Source organism: Talpa occidentalis, unplaced genomic scaffold (genome assembly GCF_014898055.3).
Source record: "Talpa occidentalis isolate TD23 unplaced genomic scaffold, MPIMG_talOcc4v2.1, whole genome shotgun sequence".
Lineage (NCBI taxonomy): Eukaryota > Metazoa > Chordata > Mammalia > Eulipotyphla > Talpidae > Talpa > Talpa occidentalis.
The window spans coordinates 132603446-132617337 of NW_026555331.1; the positions used below are offsets into that span (position 1 = coordinate 132603446).

At 35.3% G+C, this 13892-nt stretch overlaps 1 protein-coding gene across 2 annotated transcripts in view; it reads left to right on the plus strand.

The window, feature by feature from the left end:
* Nucleotides 1-13892, plus strand: part of CPED1 (cadherin like and PC-esterase domain containing 1) — a 255853-nt gene that overhangs the window by 107502 nt on the left and 134459 nt on the right. For both annotated transcript variants that reach the window (XM_054692593.1, XM_037512247.2), the window contains 2 exons: nt 11620-11762; nt 12524-12596. In XM_054692593.1, the coding sequence (XP_054548568.1) occupies nt 11620-11762; nt 12524-12596 (216 nt within the window). The remainder of the gene's footprint in view (nt 1-11619; nt 11763-12523; nt 12597-13892) is intronic.

The window sequence follows — 13892 nt, forward strand, 5'->3', positions numbered from 1 at the left end:
TTAGAGAGTGTGTGGGTGTGTGTCTGTCTGTCTGTCTCTCTTAGGGTGGGAAGACTCTAAGCAGGGATGTGGAAGGAAGAAGAGGAGAGGAGTGGAGTAAGGAGGAGAGGGGAGGGCAGGGGAGGAGAGGAGAGAGCAGGGAAGGCATAGCATTTGTGGGGTGGGGAAAACCAGGAAAGAGAAGTTAGAGGCACATCCTGAAGAGGCTGAACTTCATGCTCTGTCAAATGTAAAATGACCCCCTGGTCATCATCTACTTGTTATGGTCTTGTTTGATTCTTTTAAGGACCCTGAGAGGTAAAGGTGATGTATTTATACCCATTCTGTGGATGAGGAAATGAAGGTACATGATTTGATAAAGTTGAGAGAGTTCATAACTTTGATCAAGAGTAGGACTCAGATCCCCAGTGCGTAAAATCTCTCCTAATGAACTTGCAGTGCTAAGAATGTTCTGAATCCTCCATAAGCATGGCACAGTGAACTCAAGGACTCAGTGCCTAAGGCCAGTGTTTGATGCATACCTCATCATGTACTGATGAACTTAAAGTGCAAATAAAAATGAATATATAGTTTACTTTTTAAAAGTGCAATAAAAGTAAAGTTATGTAAGAATCAATCTAGTGAAATTGTTTTAAAACAAATGCAGGTGAATTCGATTGGGAGGGACAAATTTCAAAGTTTTTTTTGGGGGGGAGGGGATAAATTGTAAAATTTAGAAGAATTCTTCCCTGAGATTTCTTTGCAAGTATCTTTTTTTTTTTTAAGATTGATTTATTTATTTTATACAAGAACAGGGGTACAGGCCAGATGCACGGGAGGGTGAGAGGATTCACCAGAGACAGAGTGGGGAACAGAACAGGCAGACTGATGAAATACACTGCTGAGGGGAGCAGCGGGCAAGACAGGAGAGAACTGCTGTGCCGTGTGGGACCCTTGCCGGTCAGCAGGGATCGAACCGGCGCTGCAGAGGCTGCAGACAGCTTCACAGCGCTGCGCTCAACGGCCTGCTCCACCAGGGGAGGCCCTCTTTGCAAGTATCTTTATGTCCTTGCTCTAATTGCAGTGATTACCAGTGCATTATGGGTGAGATTTTTGAAGTTAGATGACTGGTCATTCCAGTTGGCTCAGTCATATGCAAATAAAAAACCTTCACTGTATATTGTAAGATTGACAAAGGAATAAACAATTATGTTTTATGAACAAAAAATGTTTAAGAATTGCATGTATTGTTTCTTGACACATGGTAACTATTAGCTGTTACTTTGTAATGAAAAAGGAAAAGGGCTTCTATTGTTATTCACTTCCGGCAAATATTGAGGACCCTCTTTATGATTTGAACTGTGCTTCAGAAAGGTAACTGGCAGCGAGGAAGGGAAAGTAGTTAGAAGGAAAATCAGAAGTCAGTATCTTGGTACCACAAAGAGAAGACATTGATTTGGGTGATAAGGAGTTACATTTAGTTAGAATACTGAATCCTGAACTTAAATTATGGCTAGTAATTAAAAGCTCTTTTTAAAATATCCCATATGAAACCATGAGCTTTGTTTGAACACTTGTAAGAGAGGTGTAAGAAAATAGTGAAGGGGCATAATAACCTATGAGTTGCAACAGACTTTCAGCACTATGGCTGCACAAGTTCAGGCCATTTACTTTATCCTTTTCTTTATTATACTAGACTCTTATTTTTATAATGAATATGTTTCCTTTTCTTGTGTGATTGACTAGAAAACTTAGTAACACCTAAAACTGATACCCTGCTTAAAATATCCAGAACTTATATGTAAATTATTTTTTCTTTCTAGTCATTTGAGAGTATTTCTAGATATGTGAGATAGGTATCTTTCTGCCAAATCCATCCCTGTTTGCATACTTTTTTTTTTTAAGATTTATTTATTTATACAAGAACCGGAGTATAGGCCAGATGTGTGGGAGGGTGAGAGGATTCACCAGAGACAGCGGGGAACAGAACAGGCTGAGGGAGAAGCAGGTGAGACAGGAGAGGTCTGCTGCACCATGTGGGATTCTCGCCGGCCGGCCGGGATCAAACCCGCACTGCAGAGGCTGCAGACAGCTTCACAGTGCGGCGCTCAACCATCTGCGCCATCAGGGGGGCCCTGTTTGCATATTTTTGTACTACCTGTTAATAATATCAGCTGTTAGAAATATTGCAAGGTTTCAATGTCATTTTCTGTTCAAGGCAGCTAGTGAAAGGTGGAAAGTTTTCTGAACAGGCTGTCAGACATCATTTTGTTGCAGGCTCAAAGGCCTGTGTTTTAAGTCTAACAGAAATAGCTGTGATCTGCTTAAACAATGGCATTCATAGAAAGAAAATGAGTAGACATATACACACAGTCCAATGCTAAAATTTTTATGATTTTAACTTTCATTCTTGACTGTTAAATCTCTCTGCTCTACATCCTCTTGAGCAATTCCAAGGGGACAATAAAGAGAGCCTGCTAGTTCTCAGAGAAGGTTGAATATGGTGCATCCCAGAGTCTGCCATTCAAAGCAAGTCATTTCCTATGCCTTTTGTATTTCTATTCCTTGGTTCTGATCAATTCTTTGATAGACATGAGAGAATTTATAAGTTTTCAGCAATGAAACATTAAAACATGTAGAATCTGCTCGCTAGGTTTAATGTATGCTTTAAAGTTTAAAATTGTTAAAAAAAATACCAGGGAATAAAATTATTCATTTCACTGGAGGATGAAACTTATTTCAGTATTGGACTTTGATCTTATTGCCAGGGAATGAGGAAAAACTATCCTAATTTATGTTCAGTCAATTAATTCAGTTTTTCTGTGGTTTACCCTAAAGCAAGTCCATTTTCAATGAACTAAAACAAATGATGAGAATATTTATGTTCTTCAATATTTGACTTAATACAAAATTTGTTCTTGATTCAGGCAATTTAAGTTACAAAGAAATATTCTTAGTTTTTCCAAAAGGCAATTAGGCTACATAAATGCTCAAGTTGCTGAGCTGATACATTACATACGTCATGTGGGTGCATGTGCTTGAGAACTGTGTCAGCTTCAAACACATTTTCCCTGAAAGTGAAGACACAGATGATTTCAGGGTCCATGTACCTTCAGAAATGTACACAATCAAAGCAGGATGGACGAGTAATGGTGGGGCTTTGCAGCCAAGCGGACTGGCTTCTGCCCCCATATTGGTTCTCTCCTGCCTGTTACAATCCAGATAACCCTTAGTTACCTGGAAAATGATGTTATAATTTTATAACATAAAATTATAATCAAATACCACAGGTGTACTCAATGAAAAATTACATCAGTACCTAGGTTGGTAATTTCATTGTTTTTCTCCCTTTTTCAAATCAGTTATGTTCTTTTTCTCCTATTTTCAAATATTTGACTTTCCCCTAAATAATTTCCCTTTAAAACACAAAGGAGACTTCTTCCTAAGATCCAGAGTGCTCCCTGCACTTCACCCCCTGCCATGGCCTTCTGATGTGTGGCCATTCTGATGGGCTCCTCAGGGCCAGACAAACCCAGAGCTGTGATTTTCAAGTGGGGTGTCATCAAGAGCCTTGGGGATCCATGACTTCCCAGTGTGTTGTCAGACACAAGGATAGTCCCATGAGAATATGCAAACTTCACCTTGCATTTATGTACCCTCCTAAAACTGGGTTTCGCTGAGAAGTAATTTCTGACATAGGTAGTTCTTTCCCCATCCTTTTCATAAACATTCTCCTGTTCCTCAAAAGAAAGATTTAGTTCTCAGCTATCAGCTCCAGGGTAAAAAAAAAAAAAAAAAAAATTCTGCAAAAAAAAAAAAGGGGATGTTAATCACTTGCAAACAAATCCTTCACAACTCAGATCCTTTTCAGTTTTAAACAAATTAGGTAATGTCACGATAAATCATTAATATTTTTTTTCCCATGTACCTTACAGGGAATTCAAGGAATTAAATCATGTTGCTGTAACTAAACTCTTTCATCCACAAATTCTGTGTATTTATGTGAACATGTTTTCTGCATGTTTGTATTAAAATTAATATTAATAATATTAATATATCTTTCCAATAGATATCTGAATTTAACTGTATAAAAAATCATCTCCATCTAAGATGTGAATTTCCAACATAATTTTACTTTAAAAATTATTTAACAAGATCTTTAATATATTGCTAATGCTCTGACTAATGGTGTACAACCAATAATTGTAATTATAATTTTGGGAAGAAAAATGTTTTTGATATTAACTCCATATGGCAACTGAAATTTAAAAATCTAAGAAATTTAATGGTTTTCTTCTTGAGAATTATAAAATGATCAAAAAGACTGTATAATATAAAATATGTTGCATTGGGATAAAATTCTGAGGTATTTGGATTTTGTCAGGTAAATTTTAAGAGTTCTACAAGAGTCTGAGAGAGAGATTGGGTAAATCAGTGCCAGACAGAGATGCCAGGCGAGCCTGTAAAGGCCAACGTAATAATATCAATCAAGTCTTATAGACAAATTCTAACTTTATTTAAAGAGTGTAGATTTGAATGCATTCTGTTCCACCTTTAGTTTGGACAGAGAACATAGAATCTTGGATTTCACATGTTTACTTGCATGCCCTTAGTTCTACCCATGGATAAAATTGAGCCTGAGCTCTTGTGTGATATTTCCTTTTGAGCATTGACTACAACCAGAAACTATCACCTGCTGGACTTTGTGTTCCATCATTACTTTGTCTCTCCTGGCTCGTTCCTAACAGCCTTCAAGCCTGCTGTGTGATGTTTCTCATCCTAAACAAATGATAAGAAAGTTCAAGGAAAAAAGGCTTTTGAAGTGGAACAAAGGGAGGGGTTGCTTTTGTTTTGTTTTGTTTTGTTTTGCAAAATTTCTGATCATTACAAAAGTGTTCTTTTGGACTTTGGTGACACGAAATTAGCAAATGTTTTAACATGGTTGTTGGAGGGAAAAAAACTGAAACTGCAAAATTACTAAAATTTCTTCCAATTGAAGCAATACATATGCCAGCTTAGAAATAATACCCCTGTAATATAATCAAGAATAGGATCATGATCCAGGTTGATACCTGAAAGTTCCTAGGTGTGCCCCATCAGGAGCAGAGCGGAGGGGAGTTTGGAAGGACAAAGCAGGGGTGTGCTCTGAGTAAACTTACGTCATTTGTCTGAAATTTGGTGTGGGTTGGCCTGAGTCTTCAGACAGAATGTTGCAATGTGGGGTCTTTTTAGCAATGAGCCCGGGGCTTTCTTGTTTCTTACCTAATCATCCTTTAGGAGAAAGCAAGGCATGGATGCACTTTCATAGTCATTGATAAGGAGACACTAGTGAGTGGATGTTCTTGGGAGTTGAGTCAGGCAGTGATTACTTTTCACCCAGAGTCTCAACATGGCCATTAGAGACAAGATGGAGTCTGTTTGACATAAAATAGGTTCCACATATAGAACATCAATTTACCATCTTAACCATGTTTAGGTGTATAGTTATAATGTTCAATGTGTTTCCATTGCTGTGCAACCATCTGCCAGAACTTTTTGCATAACTGAAATTATTTTGTTATGTAATTGTTCAATTGAACAACTCCATATTTCTTCTTCCTCCCAGTCACTGGGAGATACCATTAAATTCTGTTTCTATGAATTTGATCACTCTAGGTACATCATGTAGGGGAGTTATACAAGCTTTTGTAATTGGATTATTTTACTTAGCATAATGTTCTCAAGGTTCTTCTGTGTTGTGCTATGTGTCAGCATGTCCTTCCCTTTTAATGCTAAGTAATATTTGTGTGTGTGTGTATGTGTGTGTGTTTTAGGGTTGAATAATATTCTATTTTAGTGAGTGTGAAGTAAAACCATAAAAGTCTTGATTTGTATTTCCTTATGATTAGTGATATTGAACATCTTTTAAATTTGTTGGTGAAAAAATGATTTATGTATTATTGTTCCTTTTTCATGTGAAAAATAAAAATTTCTTTCCACTCTAACTTGAGAGAAATTCCAGTAAACTTTAGTAAGAGACAATGCTATTAAACACTACCTATATTTCAAGATACTGAAATATCAATAGTCTCTTACAGTTTCCCAGTTAGTCAAGAACATGACTTCTTTTTTTAAAAAAAGTCTAATATTGGTTAATCCTTCATCCTTTGTTTTAATTCTTAAATTTCTTATCTCAAAAATCCTCTTGAAGAGTAAGCTTCTATTTTTCAAAGGTTTTATTACATGTCACCAGAAAAATGTGTATCCTCCCTCTTTCTTGTGATGGAAACATGAGATAAGCCTGTTGTACTAAGGAAAAAGATTATCCAGTAGTTCAGTGAACAATATTTCTTATCAATGTTTCTGTAGTTTCTGTAATGTTATATTTCAGCTTATTTATTCAACAGCATTCACTGAACACCTACTGTGTAGTAGGCACTGGCCACCCACAGATAAAATGGTACAATTTCTGCTCTAAAAGGTCTCACAGTCAAAAAATTCAGCAAGTTTATACAAAATAACACGTGTTGCCACTGAGTGAAATTTTCCCAAGGTCTTATGGGAGACTAAGAGAAATAATCAGGCAAAACCCACAATTTAGCATGAGAGGAATCATGAGAGATAGTATGGAAAAATGAAGGGGATATAAGGTGACTTCAAAGTACTTTAAAATATGAAAGATAAAACTGAAATTTTCCTACAAATATTTCAGTTCATTCTCAGTTCTTGTCCTTCCACCTTTCATTGATAGATTTTATCTTAGTTGTATTGGTTTTCGTTGAGCTAATGTTGGTCTAGCCTTCTGTATGTGATTTAGGGATATAGATTCACACTTCTTCAGATGTATGTTATTACACCAAGCTGGTTTCTTCTTGTCTGTTCCTTTGTTTTGTTTCTTTATAATCCACAAGGTCATTTTCTGTATAATATATTTTGCACTAAGTTTGTATTTCATTTTTATACGTAGGAGGAAAATTTATAGGTCATAACATAGTTTCATGTCATATTAATGTTTTAAGATATTATTTTATTCATTTTTACTTCACTGCCAAAGCACTGTTTTCCTTGGAACCTTATGTTCTCATATTTCTGTAGCTAAAAAATATCAATTAAACATCATGGTGTGGAGTGAGAGAAGTTTTCTTCATATTTGAGCTCATGGCTTGATTGTTTAGTAAGGAAGGTGTGGGTGGGTACTGCTCAGCTATTTGTGATTGTATTCAGAAAACTCCTGGGTAAAAGATTTTGATGGCTTTGAATGGAATTGATATCAAATAATTTCAGATTTGACATTGTCTGAGGAAATTGTTAAACAGAGTTCTCTCTTTCAATATCCAAGCACACTGAGATACACAAAACTTTAGTAATTTGACAGGGGAAACACAATTAGTGCCACAAATTGACAAATTGCAATACCAGCAGACATTCAAAGAAGTTTTCCGCTTAACCTAAGTGAATTAGTTACCAGAGAGTGTTGTGCCCTTTCTAGGACATTTTACTTTAAGTTGATTATTTTTACAAATACCTATCAAGTATGTACAAAATTCCAGTTTTATTTCTGGCATACATAATTGGCTTGCCACTATACTTAAGTAACTTAAGTAAAAGAAGTCAGCCATATGGAATTTTTTTTGAATAAATAAAAATCTATATAGTGAGATAGAAATACATACAAAAATTGAAAACAAAACCAAAACAAAAATAGAGGTAGTTTTTGTCTTTACTTTGTTTTTATTTTATTTTATTTTTATAGAATTAACATTGTGTTATAACTAGGATAACTTTCAGGTGTTTTTTGTTGAGTATTAATGTGTGTATGTATTTGATCACTCTAGGTACAGGGTCTTGTTAGCCTCCTCAAATCAGACTGGTGATGTTCTGACTTTTTGATCCTTGCTTTTTACAAGCATACAAACATTTTTTGATGAGAATCAACATGTGTATATCCTATATTAAGCTTTCTGCTAAAATGCAAATCTGTTCTTCACTATACCATTGTCCTCCTTTTCCCAGTTTACCTTCTCTCCCTTCATCATCCCCTTCTGGTAACTACTATAGTTTTGTTCTTATAGTCCAAAAGTTTATTTTGTTTGATTTAGTTCATCTTTTTGTTTTCTTCATATACCACATATGAGTGAAATAGCATTTGTTTTTCTCGGTCTACCTTATTTTACTAGCATAATTCCCTCTAGGTCTATGTTGTTGCAAATGGCAGAATTTCATCTTTATTATTGCTGAATAATATTCCATTTTGCATATATACTGCATCCTTTTCATTCATTCATCATTCAAAATATACCAACAACTAAAAACTCTCAGTAAAAAACAACCCAATTTAAAAATAGGCAGAGGATCTGAATAGACACTTCTTCAAAGAGGACACACAGATAGTCAATAGGTGCATAAAAAGATGCTCATCATGTCTTATTATTAGAGAAATGCAATCAAAACAATGGTGAGATATCACTTCATATCTGTGAGAACTATCCAAGAACAACATACAGCAAGTGTTGGAGAAGATATGGAGAAAATGGAGTCCTTATACACTATTGATGGGAATGTAAATTGATGCAACCACTATGGAAAGCAGTATGGAGAATCCTAAAAAAAAGAAAAGAAAAGAAAATCTATGTGCCCCACTTCTGGGTACTTACCTGAAAAATGCAAAAACATTAATTTGAAGTTGTTCCTTTTTGAATGTCATTTTTCTCTCCTCTCTTCACACTTTTGTTCTTAAAGGCAAATATATATATATAGATTCCTCTCCTTTATGATTGTTGGTAGACATTAGTACTTCCCTTAGCAGGCTGAGTTCTTAGGAAATTGGGAGAAAAACCAGTTATTTGGGTCCCTCGGTTCTGCTCTTTCACTCCTTCTGGAAGGCACGCCCCTAGATGATGGGTCCATTCAAGTATTAGTCTTTTTAAATTTTTTTTTATTGAAAGCCTTACCATGTATTTAATTTTTATAAGTTTTATAGAAAAAGCATTGCAGCATAACATTATGTAAGTTTCAGTATACATAATTATAGATCAACATCTGCATATATCACATTAAGTTCCACACTCAAAGTCCAATTCTCAAATGTTCTTTCTTGGTTTGTGTAACAAATGTTTGAATTCCTATCAGTTTTGATTTTCAATGTCATTCATTGCATTTTGAGAATATGGATTCAGCAACTATTTTAAAACTAAAATTTCCTTCAAGTGGCTATAAACTTGTTTTAATTAATAATTAGAGCTAACTTTTTTTTAAAAGATTTATTTATTTATGCACATAAGAGCTGAGGCACAGGACCAAGATGGGGGAGGGGTGAGAGGATCCACCTGAGACAGAGCGGGGAACAGAACAGGCAGACCGACTGAAATACACTGCAGAAGGGAGCAAAGGGCAAGCCAGGAGAGGTCTGCTGCGCCATGTGGGTTGCTCCCTGGCTGGCTGGGGATCAAACTCGTACTGCAGAGACTGCGGATTGCTTCATAGTGCCATGCTTAATCCCTTGCACCACCAGGGAGGCCTGGAGAGCTAATTTGTTGAGTATTGACATGCATTGGATGGTAGTATATGAAGTACATTCTTTCATTTAATCCTAGGAAAACCTCTACGTAGTAGGTCCTGTTTTTAATTCCACAAGGTGTCACAATTTAATGGAGCAGAGAGAGCAAAAGTGAACCTATAACTTCTTGGCTTCAGTCCATGGGTTGGTCACTGTCTGTTCTTATCCCCAAAAGCCTGGAGCACAGCGCTTCCCACCAGCTAAAATTCTCACTAAAAGTTGAATTGATTGAGACTGAATTCACTGCTCACTGTTACATTCAGATATTAAGAAATAATCTTTTCTAGAGTAGAAGAATAAATACAATCTTAAAACATTAATTAGCTAGTTATTTTTTGCTGTAGAGTATATAATTTTATAATCATATGTATTATATATATGGTTGCATTTTATATATCTTTTATATATATATTATATACTACACAAACACTTCCATCATTCTTAAATTATTCTTCAGTTATTACCTTGACATCTGTGTTATTTAGGACCCATCAAGTGGAAAAGTACAATAATATCAATAACCATTTCTACATAATATAGTGAACTGAGTGAAATATGATGACCTATTTTACTTGGAAAAAAAAACATTGTTACTCTATTTTAACTCAAGGGTATTAATATTTTTAAGGTTACCATTAATTTGCTTTCTTTCTTTTGATCATACAATTTTTATACTTATTCTTAGTCCTTAAAAATGGAAAAACATCCCAATTGCCAAATGCTCATGATGTGTTTATAGGGTCTTAAAATGCCCATCTCATTAGCTTTCTGTTTTTCAGCTGGGAAAACTTTATGAAGACAGTGTTTATTTCTTTTGTGGGAATTTGGCTTATGGATTTTGAAGAAACAATTACTATTTCCTTCAGGTGACTTGTGCCAAATGTGTCCCACATTATCATAGCAACGAAGGTTTTTCACTTTGCAGTCTGAGGCAGGTCGGATCTACTTTAGTGTGTTCTTCCAACAACATTAATAGAATACCTGCTGATATTTTGTCAAAAAATATTTTTTGTTCTTCATCTTTGAAAAAGTATGTTTATCTGGAAATAGTCTATGAATCAATATGAGATTTGCTTTGTACTTTTTAAAATTTTGTTGAACTTTAATGTTAAGCACTCTCAAGAAAATTTTTTGTGATTGCTTTCAATTTTAAATAAGCAAAAAGTTATGTGTGATACCAACTATAATGTTTTTAGAAAGTCATAAGCCTGAGTTTGGTCCCCCTTTTGTAACACTGTGCCATCCAACCTAGCCACATAAAACCTGAAGTTAAAAATCTGAGATTCTCTAATTTTCTCCCCCACTTGGTGAGATCTCCCGTAGCAAAATGCTGTGAGGAAGGATAAAGGTTGATGGTTATATTTGTTTTAACATGCAGAAAAGTAATAATAACAAGATTAGATTTACATTTCTTATTTTATAGTGGGTTTCAAATACATTTTTCTTCTAATTGACCTTCCTAACTCTCTTACTGGTAGGTGTTGACCCATTTTATTTTACCCATTTTATTTATTTTTGCATAGAATAACTGGTGTGTAGGCCAGAAGTGTGCAGGGGGTGAGAGGATTCACCAGAGACAGAGTAGGGAGCAGAACAGGCAGATTGACTAAAATACACTGCTGAGGGGAGCAGCGGGTGAGTCAGGAGAGGTCTGCTGCACCATGTGGTCTGCTTCCTGGCTGGGGATCGAACTCGTGCTGCAGTGGCTGCAGATAGCTTCATAGGTTGCGTCTGAACCCCTCGCGCCACCAGAGAGGCCCAGTACCTTCTATTTAATTGAGAGACATGGTATATTTAAAATATATACATATAATACATGCATATTGTATATAATATAATTTATATTCATTAACACACATTTAGTATATTATACTATACATTATACTACACATTTACTATATAACATACTATTTTAAGATCAATTCATCATATACATAAATTATACAATATGTATAAATCTTGGATTATCAAACTTTCCTACTTTAGAATTTTTTTTTAGTGTGATAAGGAAAGAAAATCTAAAGGAATCCTTTAAATGGTTCACTTGGAAATGATAGAGACAAATTGTGATTGTTGTTTTATCATATGCTTGGCTTTTTTCACAGCTGCAAACATTTTTTGAAACATTCCTGAGAGCCAGTTCACCTCTTCAGGCTTTTGATAATATGAAGGAAGCAGTTAGCAAGCTCCTGCTAGCAGCTGAAGCATTCAGTGAGCCATCAACTCTGGGACCAAAGGCCTTCGCTAGGTAAAAGGAAAAAAAGTTAATATTAAAAAATAAAGGATAAAGACACACTTGCAGAAAATTGTTAGGGAAAATGCCTCTTAATTATCAGAAATGGATGCAACTTGGGAAATTTTTTGTCAGTTTATATCTATGAACTTCTAAACATTTTCCCAATCTGACTATCTTGAAACTTCACAACATAATTCTGACTTCCTAGTATCTGAACAGTAGTGGCAAGAAATAAAGCTATTTGACTTCATTTTAACTGCAATCCTTTTCAAGCTCAGCTATCTATTGTGTAGACTTTCCATTACTAGGTGTTTTGACCTTTTTGAACAAAAGCTAATAACTATCCTTCCTCTATGTCTCAGTTTACTTGAAAATAATCTAATGCCTTTTCTCCAGGGAGACGTCAGATTTCATATAAGAAAAAAATGAGCAGTGCTGCTATGTAAAACTTTATCATGTTTTCTCTGTGAATAAGGATGCCTCCCTCTAGGAACAGGAGGGAAGCGTATTTGGGTCTCATGGAATAGTTCATTATTCAATTAATGTGTTGTGAATACTTAATATATATTTGTGTTTTCTGTACAGAACAAAACAGTTCCAAATCCCAAAGTAAATTAAATGGATTATAATTTTAGATTATCAAAGTCATTTTTCTCTTAGTTAACAAAGATATTGAAATTTAATTAGGTAACTGTTTAGTAATATAATACCAAATAATAGAACAAATGTAGCAAATATAATATATTTTTTATATTACCTTGTGTCTTCATCAGATGCAGGTTATGCTTTCAACTTTTAACTTTTGACCTTGGTTACGGCAGTTCCAAGTACCCTGTAGTGATCCAGGTGAGTGTGCTGGAAACCTCGAGAGTTGCCGTCATTTGCTGAGGGGGTTGTGTGTGTGATTTTATGTTATTTTTTTTCCTTTTTTAAATTTATTTTTTGAGGAATTTTATTTATTTATTGAGGAATAAATTTATTTATTGAGGAATCATCACCTTACAACCCTCTATATAACTTAGGACTACAGGTTTACATCCTTCAGATGTATGTCACCACACACACCCACCACCACGGCACCATAGTCTTCCACCACAGTCCACTGAGCCCCTCTTCCCTTCTTCTCTCCCTTACCTCAGGTCCCCTGATTGCCTCCATTTTACAGTCAGATTTCTAACATTTTCTTTTGGTTTGTTTTTTCTGATCCTTTGTTTTGTCTCTCTATATTCCATATATGAGTGAAACCATTCAATATATGTCTTTCTCTTTCTGGCTTATTTCACTTAGTGTAATTCCTTGTAGCTTCATCCATGTTGCCAAGATCAGCAAACAGTGTATATGACTCAAAAAAAAAAAAAAAAATCCAGCCAAAAAATGTGTGGTTTTCAGCCACAGTAATCCATCTATAAATAGCAACTTCCATCAAAGTCACTACAGGCTTATATTTATATTTACCATTGTTAAATAGAATTAACTATGTGGAGAATCTATGATTTGATTTCTAATCTCCATGCATCTTTTTTTAAAAAGATTTATTTATTTATGCATACAAGAACTGGGGTGTAGACCAGAGGTGCGGGGGTGAGAGGATTCATCAGAGACAGAGTGGGGAGCACAGTAGGTGGATTTACTGAAATTCACTGCTGAGGGGAGCAGTAGGCAAGGCAGGAGAGGTCTGCTGTGCCATGTGCTGTGCCAATACCTCCCTGGCCAGGTATTAAACTGGCCCTTCAGTGGCTGGTGATAGCTTGATAATGCTGTGGCTTAACCCCTGTGCCACTAGGGAGGTCCTCTCCATGCATCTCTACAGAATAAACATGGATTCTTCTCTGACTCAACCATGGGTTAAGAAATAAATGTGATATGAAGCTAAGTATGGGTTAATTCAAAAAAGCGGACATTTAGATAAAAGAGTGTATTACCGAGCTTATTCTCATGAATTTATATAAAATAGCTATTTTTACATGTATTATTCAGAATGTTAGATTATCTTCCATGAACACAAATTCTCCAACAATAAAGAAACATTAAAAAGTCATGTGAGTTGGTAAAATGTTTTTTTTCTAGTTTAAATATGTATAAATTCAAGTGTGTTTTTTATACTGATTCTTCTACTTCCCCTCATTTCAAATTAACTCATTC